The following is a 19,614-nucleotide window of genomic DNA, read 5'->3' as shown; positions in this document are numbered from 1 at the left end:
AGTTTACCTCTGTTTTTAGGAATAATGAATACTGTTATAAAGTGAATAATGTAATACATAGTAATAGCCTATTTTTGACAGCATTAGAAACCTAGAGAAGGAAGAACCACCATTTGGCTTTGTTTTTGATGTTATTGAAAAAGATTGTAGATTTGGGAACATGGGGGCATTTCTTTTGCACCAATGAAATACAGATTATAGGCAATTCTATGCTGTAGAAAATTCTTATTTATCTACTGTAAATTAACTCTCCTGAGGGAAAAATGGGTGTGTTGCAGCAGGTATCTATCCTTATGCATTCTTTAGGTTGCTTTTACAAAAAAACAATAACTTGTCTAGTTTGTGTGGAGGATTTTAACATGCATTTTGTCTCTTTCTTTGCTTGTAGGCTGAGCAGGCTGCCAAGGTGGAAAAGATGCGTCAGAGCATCCTAGAAGGATTAAATTTCTCCAGGCAGAACCATCCACTTCCTTTCCCACCTCCACCTGCCATGCCTTTCTATCCAGCTTCTATGTATCCTCGACACTTTGGGCCAGTCCCACCACCTCAGGGCAGGGGGAGAGGCTTTGCTGGTAAGTATGTGGAAAACCATGTCCACAGTCACAGAATCAGACATGTCCTTTCCCTTCCGAAGTTCTTAATCCAGTCAACTTAATAATAAAGTAAAATAAATGGTCTGAATGTGGTCTGGCATGCCTGTTATTTTTATTAGTTATGCCTTAGTAAATATGGATGTAGCTATAGCAATCCTAAAATACCTTGATGGATATTTTTGGAATGTAAAGAGGAAAAAAAAAAAGGAATGAATCCACAAAAATAATGAAAGGTACAATTATAAGACTGCCTTTTAAACTGGTTTACATTTATAAATCTAGACTGAGAATACCTTCATTAAAAGAATGGAGAATGCTGCTTCCCATTTTTCTACAGTTACTTAACCAGTGGGACCTCTTAGAGCAAGTCCCAGAGATCTGAGTGTACCCTTTCACCCATTTCTAAATTGAATCTCCTTCTTTGTAACAGTAGCCCCAGAGTGCTCTGCTTGTTATATTAGACAAACTGAAAGATGAATAGCTTTTTTTAAATGCAGAAAATGCAATCACTGAAGCTTTGTAGCCTCACAAATTATGAGGGTGTTGACGCTACTTATGCTATGGAAGTTCAGCTCTCCAAATTTGCAAATCCTGTTCCAAGCAAAGGACTGCACTTAGTGGTTAGAGGACATGTAGACCAAGGTTGCAGTTACTCTTTTGGCAGGACCCTCTAACCTGGTGCTGAGCTGCTTCAACATTTCATCAGCCTCTGATCTGCCTGGGCATTTGGGCCCCAATGGTGCTGTAATCCCTGTGCTGCTAAACGATAATCTTTAAAGTGTTCAGAAATGCTGTGACTCTAAAAGCAACATGGCAGCAGCTTCTCTTTCAGGGGAACTCCCATATGCCTGGCCCCCTCACAGCTTTTCCCCTGTCTTTCTTTACCCTGGGTCTAACAGGAGTCTATGGCTTTGGAGGCCCTTATGGGGAAACAGTAGCAACAGGCGCTTACCGGGCCTTCCGGGTGGCAGCAGCAGCAGGACACTCCGGAGCCTTCTCTGGCAATGACAGCAACAGGACTAGCAAGTTTCAGGGCGGTAATTATACCAAACCCTTTTCTTAGAGCTTCTGGCAACAGCGTCCTTCACTCCAGTCTGGTCTGAGGCTTTCCACTGACTGCCAGTTTTCCTCTCTACCTAACTGTCTCCAGCTATCGCTCGTCTAGAACCTTCTCAGGGTGCGGTGGAGTCGCTCACTGCCTGCTCTGCTCTACTTGAGTCTTCTCCTGGTGGCAAACTGGTCTACGGGCCAGGCTGCTCCTTACATTAGCTTAAATCTTTTCTTCAAGTGTAAAATACCTTTTGATTTTAATTTGAGCTTCTCCCTTCAAAATGTCAGGGGTCAGATCCTATTCCACCTGGTAGGTTCCAAAAATCCTATTCCACCCAGCTCCAGTCCCTGAAAAACTATTAATACAGCCACTTTTTTTAACATGCCATCATCTTTGCTTTAAGATCAAGGGAAAAGAAACAGCAAGGAGGAGGAGGGGGACCCACTTACATCTTGTGTTCATGGTTTTTCAGGGACTGAGTGGAATCTGGTGACATTTTAAGTGACGTTCCAGTCTCCAAGGCTACTTGGTGTAGGTGGCATAGGATCTGGTCCTAGGATGGGCAGTATAAGTGCAACTTTGGATATGTCAAAAACCTTTCTAAAATTGAAGGAGAATAAGGCATCTTGAGAAAGTGAAACAGTTGAGAGGTTTGTGTTACTACTAATATATCCCTTATCTCGTGCCTCATGTCAGTTTATATCACTTTTTTTAGATACCATTGCCCATTTTCTCCTCCTATAAAATGGGAAAATAGATATTTTATTGAGTTCCAATTTCTAATTTGAGTTGTTTTCCACTGAGTTAGTTATAGTTACTACTCTCTAAGCTCCTAGTTTAAAAAATATATATATATATATATATATGTATACTTCTAGTGCTTCATGATAAAAATAACCAGCATAAACTATATGCAGTAAAAGGTAAAAATTGCACAGAGAAGTATGATCCTTTCTGAATTTAACCAGTAATATAGTTTTTAGTGGAATAACCTTTTGAAGACTAATTATAGCTGCATACATGCTCATTTTTAACCCTTTCATTGCTGATGGTTCATAACCAATAACATCTGGCTCTAATATCTGCTTATCTGGTTTTCTGGAAATATCTGTTATGCCCTGATCCAGCATGAAGGACATTAGAGGGGTATAAAATGCACATCTAAACATGCATGAAACTGATATTTGCCCAGTTTTTGGGATAATTAAACTATTTGCTTCCTTTATTTTTTAAAGGTAAATATAGAATTTATAATCAAGGAAACTTAAAATACAATTTTTCAATATTACTGTACTCTAGAATTTGTAAGACAATTCAGCATAAGAAGTTTAAATATATTAAATGACCTTTGTGTCTTATGCTGATACCTGGAATTACATACAGTACTGTATCCGGGACAATAAAATATAAAAACAATTCCTCCTGTATTACCCAGTTCCCCCATCTTGTAAACATGAAGGGGAAATGGTCTGTGTATTTTGAAAAATTGCACTTAAATTTCTTGTCGTCTATGCATGTTTGAAATTCCCAAACCTAAAGTAGTAATATCATCGTATTTTTCTTTTAGTTCGGGATTTATTTATTTAGATGAAGGCCCCCTAAAATTGAATCTTAGTTTTAATTCCTTTAAACAATCATACCATGAAAATTAGATATGTACTATTCAAAGAGAAAGTAATTCTTATAGCAGTTCAGTACAGTTCTTGTACTGGAGGTTGCTGGAGCATGTTTTCCGCTCATTAGTAACTTTAATTTTATGATTATAAAGAACAAATTTTGATTTTGCTTTTATGTACAGGCGTCCAACCTATTCCTTCTCAGGGAGGGAAACTTGAAATTGCCGGCACTGTAGTCGGCCACTGGGCTGGAAGCAGGCGTGGACGAGGAGGTAGAGGGCCGTTTCCTCTACAGGTAGTTTCTGTTGGAGGACCAGCAAGAGGGTAAGTGCAATACCCTGAAATTTATTCTTCATGTAATTCAGTGATTTCTGGATTCTTTTATTTCTTCAAAGGCAAACAGAAGCAGCAATAGAGATCACATGGTATGTCTGGATTTTTTAATGCTTATCTCGATCCCAGGCTCCCTCTGCAATGACAACAAAGGCATGATAGGGATCTAATCCCCAATCCAAAAATCGGGTGTCTTGCCATGCACATGTGGCATGTTAGGGGGCACAATTATTGGGATTGCAACTTGGATCCCATCGCACCTAAAACTGAACCTCTGTTGGAGGACTAAGTCTGGGGTATCAAAGCTATGACCCACAGATCTGTTTCACCCGACCCACAAGGCTTGTGGATGGGCCTGGAGTTTGGGGCAGGGTGAGCAGAAGGGTCCGTAACTGAATTCCCACATATAGAACCGTGGTGAGGGGGCAAGCAATAGCCCCACATGCCCTGCTGCTGCCCTGCAGGGAGGCCCCCACCTCTGGATTCAGCCTCAAGGCTCAAGAGACTTTGCCCCTGATATAGTCAAAACAAACTACAGCTTGAGGCTAGTGATTAGTTTCACTGCTTATCCTTGGAAGAACTGGGGAAATAACTGCAAGGATACAATCACACCTACCTGTACATGGCAGAGAAATGCAGATATACCATCCAAGTGGTATGAAGAAGGGTTATGCATGATTTCTACCTGCCCTACATCAGAGATGCTGTCTTTTTTGGGTGGGGATAAATCACCTCCAAAATGTTGAAACTTTTTACAGTGCCAAGCCTGCCTTCATTGGTCAGACCATAATTGATGCTAACCTCTTTACATCTAGATTTACTAAAAATGGATCATTCAGAATGGGGAAAATGCTGTTTACAGAGAGGTCACCAGTTCACTGTAGCAGCCCATAGGAACGGCCAAAAGAAAGTAAACTTTTCAGTGCTTTCTTTAACAAAAAAAAAAAAAAAAAGAATGATTGGCAGCCTCATCTTTGAGCTTGATTCCTAGCGAGAGGGAATAGTTATTCTTCAGCTGATGTTCAGAGATAGTAACCTCAAGCCTCATCACTTTTTCCCATGTATTTAGAACTCTCTTCAGTACTATTTTAGCAGAGTGAGTTAAGTCACCTTCACCTTTTCTCTTTGTTCTCTGCAGCCGAATTTTCTGTCTTCTCCATTATATTAAGTTTGACTTGCTTTTGATTAACTGTGGTCCATTAGTATCTAGTGAGCTATGAGTGTGACTTACAAAAACCTTCCTCTTAGCTGTCTGGAGAGCTTACATACCAGTGTAATTACAATTATTAAATGAGACTGGTTTGTTTTGTAATCTTTAAAATCCAAAAGAATGATGTGTACCAGAATACAATATGAAGAGTCAGATATTACCTTAAAATAAAAAAGGAAAAAAACCACCACTTCCCTTTTTCCTTTTAATTCCATTATTTATTTTTTTTGGCTGAAGAATAGGGGAAAGCACAAAGACTAATATGGCAATGAACAATCTAAAACTGTTGTGGCAGTTATCATTTAGATGTTTATAATAAGATACCAAGAATGATCACAATTTGTAAAAATGTGGTTAACTGGAAGCATTGGACCAGATTTTGCTTCCTACGTAAGCAGTTTTGTGCCCCTCTAGCAATACAAAGTGATCTTTTAAGCTGGCAAAATCAGCTATCTAGAGCAGTGATTCCTCAACCTTTTTAGGCTCTAGTAACCCTTTTTCAGACTTAAGGTACCTCTTAAAAAATCTCCAGCTCTTAGTTTTCACTCCTTTCTTGAATACAAAAAGTAGATCACTTCTGTTGAAAATATCTCAAACCACAACAGATTTTTTTGAGACAGTCGATTCCTATCTGAAATCCCTGGGTTTATTTTCTGGGTCATAAGTAAGTGTTAGAACATGTAACTGTGTTAATAGTGCATAGCACCCTGTACCACCCTCAGAAAGATCTTGTGTTACTTCAAGGTGCTGTGGAATCCTGGTGGAGAATCACTGGTCTAAAGACTTTTTCCTGGCATAGAGCTTGCTGTGCAGGAAAGTAACTGTTGTTGGAGTGCTGCAGTGATAGCCAGCTGTCAAAATGGTTCACTGGTGGCAGCTGCAGCTAGTGAAACTTGAAATAGCATTGAGGTGGTTCCAAGTTGTTTTTTCTACCTGGTCAGATGTGGAAGTCCTGTTTTCCATTCTCCGCTAGGTTTAAAGGGGCCAGTCCTAAACTCATGGCCCCTTGGTTTTAGATCTACGCCAGTGAGTGGTTTTCAACTTTTTTAGACTTAAAAACCCTCCTGGATAGACTTGAGGCACCCTTGGAAAATGCCAGCTCTTAGTTTTCACACTTTTTATCTACAGAAAAATAATAGAACTTTTCTGTTGCAAAGAACTCAAAGACCAGAACTGTAGTTTTCTATTTGAAATTTCTGGATCCATCTTGTGAATTATGTTTGTAAACCTAACAGTGCTAATATTTTGTAGCACCCTTGAAAGCATCACCACTTAAAAGGCACCTCAGGGTGTTATGGCATCCTCACTGAGAATCACTGATCTACATGCTTGGAGTGAAGGTGGAACAACCTGTTGCCATTTGTATGTCACATATGTATGTGTATATGGCTAGATAGAATCCCCTGTAAGATGGGAGGTCTTCACTCAAAAGCAACCCAAAGTTGGACATAACTTGGAGTGTAGTGGTACTGTCATTAAACCTGTACCAGGCTTGGTTCAAGCCTGTCCTCTTCTTTCCATAGTCCTTCATCAATGATAATACTTAATCCAGTGCTTCAGCTGTTTCACATTTTAAAATAATATTTTTATCTTTATGTTTATAGGCCCTTCATTTAAGTAAATGGAAAAGATAGTCTTATAAATATAGTTCATAATAACTGTTTGTTGCCAGGCTGATTTATATATGGTATTTCTAAGGGTTTTAATGACCATTTTATATTCATTTTAAGGCATTTTTGCAGAGTTTAAAAGTGCTTCATCATTGCTTGACTTGAAATGAAACAAGAGTAGTAGCTATTTTTTAAGAAAACAAAAACGGTGATTTATACTTTCACAGGAAATAAATTCCTAAAATACTGAATTGATTGATATTGAATTGGTTGTTACTATAGAATGTCTTACTTTTCTTAGGAATAGATTGTTTTAACAAATTTATTCTATTTGGTTTAAGGTATTTTACCACAAAGGTCACATGTATTTTTCCTTTCCCCACTCCTAGGCGTCCCAGAGGAATTATTTCCACTCCAGTGATAAGAACATTTGGAAGAGGTGGAAGGTACTATGGGAGAGGTTACAAAAGCCAGGGAGCAATGCAGGTAATAGTGGTGTGAATTACTTCCAAGACAGTACTTTACAAGCTTCCTAAGCCAAAAGGTGTTTGTTATGTTAGCTCTTGCGGAGAAGGATGAATAGAGGACTACCTTTAGGTACCATAGTACTTGCTGTTCACTGAAACTTTAAGCTGTGTAGATAGATGGTGATATGGCCCATGTTGCATCTTATTCATAAATAAATTTAATTATGGAATTGGAGGAGAAAAATGTTCCTTCATATGAAGGTTAGGCTGAGAAGGAAAGTGATATGGAGTCTGGAATTAAAAGAACATAAAAAAGCATAAAAGAGGTGGAAATGAAGCTGAAGTAAATTGTCAGTAAATTGTTGCCTCCCCCTTGTAATTTTAACTGTGGGATCCCAGTCCCTCTACAGAGAAAATTTCACCTTGGAATATATGCTCTAAATACTTCTGAGAAATTATGGAATAATATTTGCCTCATATGCAAGTCTGCTGCTGTATTATTTGATAGTTGCATTAAGAGTCCATAAATAGAGATGAAGTTTGGGGGGGTGGTCCACTGAAAAGTCCACTTCATTTTTCTTTTGATCTTTTTCAACCAAATTGGCTAAAGCAAATTAATATTACACATACAACTGCAGTTTGCTGTAGCTTGACACTTCCCCTATTTTTTGCTTAGTTTTTCATTCCAGTTGCTCACCAGTTTCCCAGGGAGATGCATTAGTCAGTAGACAAGATGGACAAAAGTGCCTGATAAAAGCTATCACATGGTTCTGAAAGTTATCAAATGGATATCAGCATAGGAAGGTTAGTAGGTGGTGTGCACACACCCCAAATGGAAAAGGAGTGCTCTCTTGTGGGTGATTAGGGAACTCCTAATTTTAAATAAAACTATCTCCTAGTTGTAAAAAATTAAATGTGTTTTTATTACTAGCTCTTCTCATTAAATCCATTAAATTAGACTGATTTAAATTTCACTGTATATGGTGGCTGTATATTAATTTGGGGGGGAGGGGGTTAAGCTTCAGTTTTCTTAATTTTCCCTCTCAACTTCTATTCAATAAATTGGTTAAGTCACAGTCTGTATTTATTATTTTAATTCACAGCAGTTGTAGTGCTTAGGAAAGTTACAAAATCAACAAGGCCTAGTGATGGCAGGTCTGTGTTTACCCAAAGAATCAATAAAGCACATGCAGCAGCTGTCCAAGCTTGCTGGTTTCATAAGATGCTTTCAGAGAAAGTAACTTTTAGAAGCAAGAGGCTAGATCAATCTCCATGTTGTTGCACTACTTGGGCTTTCTGCCAGTTTTGCCATTGATTTCTATAAATGATGTGGAAAGTGAAGATGGTAAACACTTGGTGTTACAAACATCTTGAGCTAGAATTGTGACTTTGCTTTAGAGATCAAGGAGGAAAGATGGCTTTTCCTGTAAACTGTCTGCTGAGCTGTTGTGTTTACTATCCCGTCATTTATTAATAGATTTTGTTTTAAGCAATGTCTCAATTTCTTTAAAGGAAAAAAAAGTTTTAAAAGAAGTACACAAGGGATAGATCCTATAGACAAAGGACCTTATTCTAATTCCAGTATAAGTTTAGTGACGATATGCTTATCAGTTGTATCCTTTGTAAAGCTGAACACCTGAAGCATGGAAATACAAGGATAGTTAAGGATTTTTTGGAGTGATTTTTATATTGAGCCAATAAAAGATATCATCCTAAAATACCTGCACCTTCTCACATAATTTCTGGAATGTTACAGCTACAACATCATTTACAGTGGTTTTTAACTACCCTAATGTAAATCTTCCATTGTTCAAGTAGGGCCAGATTCTGTGATAGCCTTACTCACAATAAGCAACATTTTAACTCTTTTGAGTCTCAGTAACATAACTGAAGCGCATGTATGTGTAAAATTAAAATGGAAAATAAATGCTGTTATTAAAAATAAATGGCATTTCTCTTTAGTATCCTCAAAATACAACCAGAAAAGAAGAAAATTGATAGAAATGTTATTACTCAAATGTAAATCTACTTAGTTTTACTACAGATTGTTACGATGTACTTTGCTAGCAAGCTAAATAATAGTAATATTATTACTATTATAATAGTAGTAATACAGTGACTATAGGGGGGGTTTTAACCAAAAAAGCCCCTATGTTCAGAATTGAAAATATTAACAGTTGTTTCCTGGATTCAAGATTTATTTTGTTGGGAAAGTGTGTGTGTGTCACATGAACTCTCTAAAGCAGGGGCGGGCAATTATTTTGGGCAGAGAGCCGCTTACTGAGTTTTGGCAAGCCATCGAGGGCTGCATGACAGGCAGCCCAGGACAGATTAATATTAATTTTCCAAATTTTTTAGGGGTTCCATAGGCCGGATAGAATGGCCTGGAGGGCTGCGTCCTGCCCCCAGGCTGCATTTTGCCTACCCCTGCCTAAAGTATATAGAACCTTTTCATTTTGTTTCATTTAAGTGCTTGGGCTTGATGACTCATCTGATGTGTTACAGTGTACATTGGTGTCTTTTATCAACTTCAGTGTAAAACTGATGGGTTTTTTATGCTTTGTTGGATATGAAATTTATTGTAGTGTTGAAAAATATTTTGTTTTATTCCAAAAACCCCCAAGACTATACTTTTCTCTAATTCATCTGTATGTTTTAAAAATTTACTGTGCACTTCACATGAGTCTGTCATTGTCATAATCTGTTTTATGGAAAGTATGCCATAGTTACACAACTCTACCTATACCTCAAAGTGTTAGAGAAGTATTTTGTATTGTATCTGAGAAATAGTATGTCATGACTTTTAACTGTTGCATGTAAACAAGGAGGCAGAGTTAAGGTTGTGCACTGAATCTTAATATTGGAATCTCCTGACTTAACTGTATAGTCTGAATGCCACCTTTTCTTTTACCTGGCAAAAAGAGCAATTTACAATGAGGACTTCAGAAAACTGGACTAAAAGGCATTCACATGAATCTCTCTTAAGGACTATAATTATTCCAAATCTGTGCTAATTTAGGACTTTAGTTTCGTATGGTAATTCTTGTTATTCCAGTATATGTTGGGAATGCTCAATGTTAATTTTTGCATGCTGTTGGAAATAGTGACACCTTAATCACAAATGTAGAGTCCTAATTATTTTTTTTTTAATAGGGCAAACCTCCTTATGCTGCTTCAGCAGAAGAAGTAGCCAAAGAACTTAAGTCAAAATCAGAGGAATCTAAATCCTCACTTGTGTCTTCAGATGGATCCCTGGCTGAAAATGGAGTAGTGAATGAGGAAAAACCAGCTTCCCAGATGAATGGGAATACAGGAGACATCAGGGCTTCCAACCAGTCTGAAAGTGCCTTGAGTAATGACTCTAAAATGTGCAATACAAATCCTCACTTACATGCACTAAATGCAGACAGTGTTTGCCATAAAGATGATACTCTTGAGGCCACTGTCTTAAAAAAAGAAGAGTAAACTTATTTTTTATAGAGGGTGAAGGATGTTGGGAAGGGTCAGGATTAGGAATATCTGGAAAGAAAGAGAGCCTACAGTTACGTACATTTTTTCCTTTCCGTAAGAGAAAAATGAGGACTTTGGAAATTCGGATCCCTCTTTGATGTCAGAGATTTAAACAACACTTTTTTTAGTTTTAACCAGTTGTAGTCAAAATGCTACAATAAAACAAAAAAAAGAAAGAGAATGAAGAGCATTTGACTCCCGCACTTAAAATGAAGTATACATAAAGTTTAAACTGGTTATGACAAAAGCTTGTAGTTTTGTTTCTTGAAATATAAAGAAAACAAATTTTGGCAGTCTTTAAGTATATATAGCTTAAAATATAATTTTTAGTACTTGGCACCATATGTATGCCATTATATTTGATTTTGCATTACTGTGTCACAATAAAGCTTTCTTTAAGGCTTTGATTTCATGATTATGGGGGGAAAAAGGCACAACCACAGTTTTTCTTTCTTAAATTTCATCACTGTTGATGTGGTTCTTTTGTGTTCAAATGTGCAAACTATCGAAACTAAAAATTATAGAGTAATATTGCAGTTCTGCTGATTTTAAATATACATCATACATACTTTACAAGCAAGTTAAATGGAGATAAACTTGAAATCATAGAAGATACAAATGACCTTTCAAAATAAACACAATGTGTTCTGAAACTTTTTGTGACTAATACCATGCATCCGTGATCAATGAACTATGTGGTTTTGAATCAGACGTAGACCATTAGTACTACTATTTGAGCTAAACTTCTGCATGGTTCATAATTTTTAAAGTGTGTAGTTAATATTATGCATGTTATTGTCCTCTTTCTTCCATTCTTACAAGTACTGTGCCCATTTGCAAAACAAGAAAAGCTAATAATCAGTAATAGTCCTATAAAAGATGTTAACTATGTTTAGTCATTGACTGATCTTGCTCTAACCTTAAAATTTTGTGATTATTGACCTCTGTTGCATTTATTCTAAAACTTAAAAAAAATTATCTAGCCGTTTTGAATATCAACGTTACCCTGGTGTACTCATTGCTGTATGCATTATTGTTCTCTGTTGCTGTTTTATGCCTTCATATTAGCAAATATGAAATCTGTGAAAAACAAAAAAAAAATGCTTTGATCTTCAAAAAAAAAAAAAAGTACCCCCCTTCTGTAGCAGGAAACAAATGGCTTGTTCTTGAGAACTTTCCCATCAAGAATTTAGTATAAGCAAATATACCTGTATCATTTTGATGTTTTTGTTAGTGTTTCCAAACTTAATGTACTTCAAAATCAGAATCATTTCTTTATATTCGTTTTCATATAATTCTCCTGATGCTCTTCATCACACATTAGTGATCAGAAATGAGGTGTAATTCCCCATTCCCTGCCCGCAAGAGCTAAGTAGGTATCTTAATGTAAGTTGAAGGGAGTTCTGCCCCAACTCATGGATTGTGCAAGAATGAACTACTGTTGGGTTTGATTGGTTGTAGATGGATTGTGGTGTGGTGTATTTGAAGGCTATTGAATGCAACTTACAGTGCTTAATAAAAATCTTTATTCTTTTAGTATAAAATACTGTATGCTTTTTTTGTCAAATATTTTAATATGTTTTAAATAAAAGTTTTCCTATGCCCAAATAAATTGATTGAGTTAGCAGATAACATGATCTCTTTACCAAAAAACAAAACTTCAACACAATCCCATAGTGAAATATGTTCCCTTTGAGAACAGTGCTTCATGCTGTCTGTATTGTAGAACTACTAAGTTTCTCACTGTGAAATACAAAATACCAAATGATCTTGAAAGAAGTTATTTAAAAAAAAATGGGCATACATCTGAGATTGGGGGGGAGGGGGTTAAACACAATATTGTCTGAAATATTATAGAGGTCATCAAGTCCCACATCTCCAGAACCATCCTGGCTGACACAATAAGAGTGAAGTAGACCGGATAATAGAAAAGCAAAACAATCTTTGCTTATTTCAGAAACTACTGTAATAGAGAGAAATATGGATGAAATATTGGAACAGCTGAATTTTTCCCCCTCACTCTTATGAAGGAACAGACTCAACTCCCAGCATTTTCTTACTCTCAAAAGGAATTGTGGTCAGTGCCTTGTACTGAATCCCTGCAAATAAAAAATGCTGCTATCCAAGGAAAAGTTACTTCTGCATGGTGTCTCTGGCAGAATTCCTCCTCATTCTTTACCCTCTGAACAAGTATGGGGTCCCGTCAGTTCAAGATGACATACTTTCTTATCTCAGTAAGCAAAATCACAAAGCATCTCAGGCTCATGATCAGCAGCCACTACTAGTACTGGTCAGACCAGAAAGCAAAACTTGGGATATACACCAATTGCATAGTTAAGCTATCTCTAGGAGGTGTCATGTTCTACTTAGTGCAGTTGAAATGCAAGCACATGCACATTCAAGCAGTCCAGCACATGTTAAGTGCCCTTCTAGCTTCACAAAGTTGTTACCTCTCAGACAAGGGTTATCTCCTAACATACTAATATGGAGGTGTCAGGCATATGGCCTGGGGGCCAGATGACACATGGAGCCATATGATCTGAGTCATGGATTGCTGGATTGACCCTACATCCTAGCCCTGGCTCTGAGCATGCACAGTACAGGGGGTTGTCCCAGTCTGGCCTGCAGATGGGTCCAGTCACCCTCATCAAGTCTTCAGGGCTGGATATGTTTGATCCCTGATTTAATAGGTTACTACATTACAACAATTTGCAACTGTTGCAAGTTAATGTGATAACTTATAAGACCCTTAGAGTCAGTTTTAGGTTATGTCTACTCAAACTTTTTTAGGATTACAAGTATAACATAACAGCTATGCTTTGTACATGAATAGGAAAATGCTTCTCCCCTCCCCACCCCATCAATGAAACAAGTTATATTAGGAAAAATATATCAGCAGTTTTGCTGATACAACTGCATTTACACCAGGGTTTTATGCTGATTCAGTACAAGGCATTATGCTGATTCAGTACAAGGCACTGCCCACAATTCCTCTTGCCATCTTTCACATGGTAGAAGCCTGATGTGTAGGCACGGTCTTAATACTTGTGCTTTGAACAGGTGATAGATTTTTGGGACTTGTCTACACTTTTGCCAGTATTCTCTTTTACTAAATATTAGGAGGGCATTTCAGAAAATAGCATCAGTTTTAAAATAATGTTTTGTGTTCTAAGAATGGCAAACTACTCAGCAGCAGGGAACACTGGCAGCGTTGTCCAGTGTCATTGTATACACCTATTTAGTGTAGTGATGTAGTTGAGTAAATGAACAGTGAACACACAATGGCTTTATTTTGAAATTTCCATTACATTCAGTTTACTGGTATATACAATAGTGTTTCAGAAAGTAACTGGCAGATCTTACAGTGTCAAAAAAAGTCTTTCCCTGGTATGGCTTAAAATAGTGTCTGGTATGGAATACATATCAGCAAAAAGGACTTTCTACCTGTGCTGTCTTCAGAACTTTTGTTGGCATAACAATATCTTTGGAACATAACTTTTTCCCCCCATGTTCCTAGCCACTATAATTAAAATATTTCAAGTGTATACCAAGTCAGGACATGAAAATTAATACAGGATGAAAATCAGGGTGTTGATTTTTAAAACAGACTAACTCTTCCTGATTGATTTCTTTCATGAAAGCTTTTTTTCTGGGTTACAGTACTTGATTCCATATTGTTTAATCCACATAAATTATAGGGAATAGCTATACCAGAATAATTTTTGGTGTTGATGAGCCCAGGTGATAGGTGACCTATTTTTTTAAAGGTGATGAACTGCCTGCTATTTTGAAAATGTGTTAATCAAACCATTTAAGATGCTTTAAAGCAAGATCCATTTGTCTAGCCTCAGTAGGGTCTATATGAAACCCTGGAATGGTATCACAGTCTTCTACTTGCCTTAACTAAGAGCTCTGCATAGTATCTGGCTCATGGGGTATGCAGGCTGCTAACTACTGGATTTTTTAGCAGCCGCCTCCCCCTCTCCTACTGTTCTGTTCTCCTCGCCAGAGGTGATCCATACCCAGACTGCATCTCCCTGAGCTTATGAAGACAGATTGTGCCTTGGGGGGAGATGCAGTATGTTAATCAACAATTCAGGCCACCCAACATCACCTCCAAGATTACTGATGCCCAGAAAGATTGCTTCAGGCACAGTGGAAAGGCTGAAGCCAACTGTGTGATTTGTTTTGTCTTCATTGCTGGTGCGTGACCTGTTGGGACCCTGCAGAGAACAGTACACAAAGCCCAGTGGGATAATGAACAACAGTAAGTCTTGTTAGGGAATGTGGCCAGACTGGAGGTTGGTTGGTTGGTTTGTGTGTTTGCTTCCTTCCCTCTCTCCATGGTGAGTGGTAAGACCCTAGACCTTTTTTGAAGTAGACATCATGGTGGAATCTGTGTGCTGTGTCAGCCTGACAATACTTGCTTCAATGGCAGTGATTGCTTGCTATCTCTTAAGATAACAGTTGGATTGAAAAATGTTCTGGACAGCTTTTTTCAGTGAAGACTAACTTCTTTGTCAAGGTAGCTTTACGGAGTTTGCTCTCTACAAACCCTCTAGTTTTTTAGGTTGATATAACTATCTGAGGGCTAAACCTGTGCCTGTTACCCCATGTAGGGTTAACATCATCTGGCTACATTACTGTTACATAAAGAGAAAAAAAATGTATTTTGTCTCCACTAGAATTTTAGCTCAGGTTTCATGTGACTACACTTTTCAGTGAAGACGGAGCTTTGCTGAGTCTTCTGCTTTTCAAGCAGCTAAAATCTAAGTGTCTTTGGAAGTGCTAAGCAGAGGCAAGAAACAATTCCCAAATAGACGCAATAAAGCAACAGGGGTCCTCAAATTATCTGGTTGGAATGAACTTTGTTGTCTGAATTACCCCTCCCCGCTCTTTTTGCATTTTTTATAATTAGCTACTATTTGTTTTTGACAATGTTGTTAACTGTTTAATGACAGCTTGCCCATTCATGCAAGAATTTATCACCTTAATGTGTGGGGGGTTTTTCGTTTGTTTGTTTTTTACATCCTATGTCTTCAAAAGCAGACAGTTAAGTAATTTCTCACAGCTGGGATTTAGGCTCTTCAATAAACTGAGTCCCTTCCTGAAAGGAATGGAGTTTGGGAACACAGATTGGAAATTTCTGAAGAGAACAGATTATGATGATCATACCTGGTATCTAGGTAGTAGCTGTATTGGTCTAGAGGAAAAAGCAATCAGGGCTCATGGACATAGGTGATATCTTTTATTAGACCAACAAGATTGTTGCAAAAAATGGTGCTAGGTACAATGATAGTACCTAGCTCTTGTTAACTGCAGTATTTTCATCAAAGATTTCAAGTAGTCCTTTCATAGGTACTAGCTAATCTTTAGTATTTCTGTTTTATAGTGAGGAGGTTCAGGGCCAAAGGGGTTAAGTGACTTGAGAAGTGACATAGAACTTGAGTGAATAATTTGTACATATCTTCCTCACCCATGGGTACATGTGGATTGTATACTGGGATATAGGAAAATCCTGTGTTCTGTTTTCACTGAACATAGTTGCATTTAACCAGAGATTGACATCACTTGATTAAATTGTGAAGCTACAAGTTTGTTTCAGCTTTAACTGTAGTGGTGTAACTGACCCCAAACCTACGTTGCTTTTTGTAGCAGTTTGCAGTGTAGTAAGGTTGTAGCTGCTATTAAAGTAGAAAACAGGAAACTTTAAGTAATCAGTCCTCAGATAACTATACCACCATCTTTAGTGTTTTATGAGCAGAACGCCCTAGGCTATAGAACAGTTGGTGACCCTCAGATCTTAGGAGTTGTCTTAGGGGTATATTTTTATCTTTATGGATATGCTTTTGACAATACCTAGGAGCCATGCTGGGGCTAGTCTTTGACTTTTGGGTGTCAGCCTTGATGTTGAAGTGGTGAGCACTGCATCACAAATACCTGTATGCTTGTCCACGAATGGTTCCTGCTGACACTTGAACAATGGATGATTGAGGGACAACATTATTTGCTGAATACAGCTCTGGACTGTCAGAGGACCTGCAATTAAACCCTGGCCCTATTGAAACCTAAGGATTTACCCCTGAATTCTCTTCCTGACTCTACTGCTGAACTGTTGCATGACTGGCTGCATCTCTTCAGCAATTTTTAATTTTTTTGCATTCTATTCTCTCATTTGCCTTTTGAATCTAAGCTTTCTTATGACCATGGCTGTCTCATACTGTGTTTTTACTATATATAGATTCCAAGCTCTGTGTTTTAGCACTGTTCAGATGTGCCCTCCCCCTACTCCAAGCATGGCAAAATAGTCACAAAGGCAAGCAGTGATGGGTATCTCCAGCCAAGGAGTTAGAGAGCAGGGTTCCCTACATGCCTCAGCTTCTGAGGACACAGGAGAACCGTCACTGGTTGTCTGTCCCGCTCTTCTACCATTCTGCCGGAAGTGGGGAGCAGGAGCAGGAACAGCACTGTGGGATACCAAAGTACTGGGCAACCCCCTGTCATGCTCCATTCAAGGGTACACATGCTTCAGGAAGATGATCCTCTCTTTTTTTTAAGGTAATTATGAAATGTTTTGGCCATTTTTGAAGCTCTGCTTTCACAGTGAAGTTTTGCACCCTTACCATTGGGAATACTTTAAAAGCATAACACATCAGGCCATGGTCAAAGCTTCATCCTGCAGGTGTAACTCTAATTCAAATTAATAACAAAAAGGAGGGAGGGGCATTTGCATTAAACATACACAATATGATTTTAGCAATACCATTCTTCAAAGAAATATGTTGTTGCTAAATCAGTCTAATAACCTTAATAGACACACTGGCAGCCATATTTGCCCTGGGAGTGCTCCCTTCTTACTCTGCATCTTTATTGTATATTTTCAACCTCTCTGCTCTCTGAATGTAGTCTGGATCCCTAGAGTCCCTGTGTCTTCTTTTTTGGCCTCCATATCTGATATGTGATGTGTCTTAATCTGCTATAAGAACTAAATCCTGATTAAATCAATGTGGCAACATCATTGCAGAAGGTGCGACAGCTGGGAAGGAAGTTCAAGAAAAAGGTTGAAAGGAGAATTTAATGAGGCAGAAGGGAAAGAGCTTTTCTACCAGAGGCAGCCTTCTGTTTTCATCAGCCAGGGAACATCATGCCAGTGGAGTCCACGGTACCCGCTCCACTTCAGGGCTTTGTTCCCCTGTAATAAGGGCATCATTGTTTTGATCTTAGGAACCTCATGGGAAGAAACATTCTCACTCAATTACTGTGGGGATGTCACTTTCAAGCTAAGTTTACTTGAGGCCTAGAGGCAAAGTCAAGTGAAAATCCAATTAAAATAAACCTATTCAGATGATAGTTTGTCCTGCTCTCCACCCACAAGTTTACTGGGCACACAGGTGCATCTAGTTAGCTCTGAAAGATCCTGGCAGTTCAAGTATGTCTACAGAAGAAAGGGATTTAGTTTTAGATTTTCCTGGAAGATTTCTGACAATGCTAACAGAACATTGGCTAAGAGGGCATTTAATTGCTGCCTATAAATACAGCAGGGGTGAACACTAAGAAGAAAAGAGAGCTATTTAAGCTAATGGACAATTATGGCAATGTTGGCAATTGAACAAATATGCTGACCAGGAATAAATGTAGGCTGAAAATTAGAAGAAAGTTTTGTTAAAGCAGTGAAATTCTGAGACAGCTCTCCAAAGGAGGTAAGAAAGCCAAAAAGCCAAAGGGCCTTTAAGATGAAACTTGACTTAAGGAAAGGGATTGCTTAATGTGCTGCCCACAGTAGCAGGGGGTTGGTATGATAACCGAGGCAGTCCTTTCCAGTCTTATGTTCCTCATAGACCAGAATTCATGAGACTGTGCTAAGGAAAAATAAATGAGCATGCTACATTGGCTGGTGATACAGAAATTTTAAAAGAGAGGATGGAATCAAAGAGGATGTGCCCAGTATCAGAGTGGGTGATGATAAAAATATTAAAAGATACAAATACTAGGAAAGGTGGCTGATGCAGAGCAACTACTCTGCAACAGTCTAGCTTAGGAGAAGGAGCTACGGTTCTGTCTGAGCAAATATTGGCAATGGATCAGCATTCATGTTGCACCTGGTCTACACCAGGGAAATTTTGGTTCATCAGGAGGATCACTATTCTGCAAACTTTTTGAGTATTCCTGGGGTCACTGCCAACAATGTCAGAGCAAATGTATTACTGTTAGTACTTTCAGCTGAACAGACGGAAGTAGTTAGCCATGGCCATGTTAGTCTGAAGTCAGGCAGGAGGCAGTGTAGAGTTGCACCTTTATAGATTAATTCAGAGATGTATACGCTTGCGCAAGCAACGGCTCCCTCTGTCAGATACTAGCTTTAAAGTCCCTCTTCCTGCAAATTAAAATCCTGCTTTCTGCCTACATCTGACTGACTACAATGAAGGTGAGAGGGTGGAAGCAGTCGCTCTTCTATGACAAAATGAGGGGATGGATTGTAAAATTATATACAAGCCAAGGATTGTTATTTCTTGTTAACAGATGCATGTATTGGAAAGAGAAGATTTCCAAACAAAAATCTCCACCACTGATTCACCTGGGATACCAATGGCTCTGATCAGGAAAGGACAAACAAAAGTACACATTTCTGAAAGTATTGTGAGATGTTAGTCAAAAAGAAAAAATGAGATGCTTATTTGGATTCAGGTCTAGAGAGTTAGCTAGACAGTGCACAGGGTGAATTTCAAGAAACATATGTTATCTGAGCTGAAACACCTTGTGTTAAGGGCTGTACAGTCCAAAACAGGAGGGTTAAAAGGTTAGGAGGCCAGGCTTAGGAAGATGAAGGCACAGGTGGTTTTCTCGTCAATCCTCCTGGGCAGTGGTTGTAGTCAGCATCACACCACCTGTGTCAAAGAAGTCAACCTACGGCTTTGGAGTTGGTGTCATCAAGTGGCTTTTGGCTTCTGTGACCACGATCCACACTTCCACAAAAGGGGCATCCTGATGGTGATGGTCTTCATCTCTCTTCGAAAGGTAAGAGTCTGTTCTCTTACAGGTTGGCTGATCTCCTATGCAGGACTTTAAACTAGGTTCGTCGGGGGACAGAGATGCAGATGACAGAGAGAACCTAGGATCAACAAACCATGAGCCATGCGCTGGAACAGCCCACGTAAGTACTAAGGGGTCCGATAGGCATCAGGACGGGGAGGCGCCAAGAGCACCCTTAGCGAGGCTCAAGTGTC

At 38.6% G+C, this 19,614-nt stretch overlaps 1 protein-coding gene across 3 annotated transcripts in view; it reads left to right on the top strand.

Moving 5' to 3' along the window:
• Positions 1 to 11,934, top strand: part of FAM120A (family with sequence similarity 120 member A) — a 76,915-nt gene extending 64,981 nt beyond the window's left edge. For 2 of the 3 annotated variants that reach the window (XM_090021074.1, XM_090021076.1), the window contains 5 exons: positions 389 to 572; positions 1,493 to 1,630; positions 3,443 to 3,584; positions 6,803 to 6,899; positions 10,034 to 11,934. In XM_090021074.1, the coding sequence (XP_089877200.1) occupies positions 389 to 572; positions 1,493 to 1,630; positions 3,443 to 3,584; positions 6,803 to 6,899; positions 10,034 to 10,345 (873 nt within the window). In that variant the 3' untranslated portion in view covers positions 10,346 to 11,934. The remainder of the gene's footprint in view (positions 1 to 388; positions 573 to 1,492; positions 1,631 to 3,442; positions 3,585 to 6,802; positions 6,900 to 10,033) is intronic. The other variant, XM_090021075.1, reaches the window with a different exon arrangement.
• Positions 11,935 to 19,614: the final 7,680 nt, after the last annotated feature.

Source organism: Crocodylus siamensis, chromosome 11 (genome assembly GCF_052110815.1).
Source record: "Crocodylus siamensis isolate JL-2025a chromosome 11, ASM5211081v1, whole genome shotgun sequence".
Taxonomy (NCBI): domain Eukaryota; kingdom Metazoa; phylum Chordata; order Crocodylia; family Crocodylidae; genus Crocodylus; species Crocodylus siamensis.
This window is presented reverse-complemented; position numbering and strand designations above follow the sequence as displayed.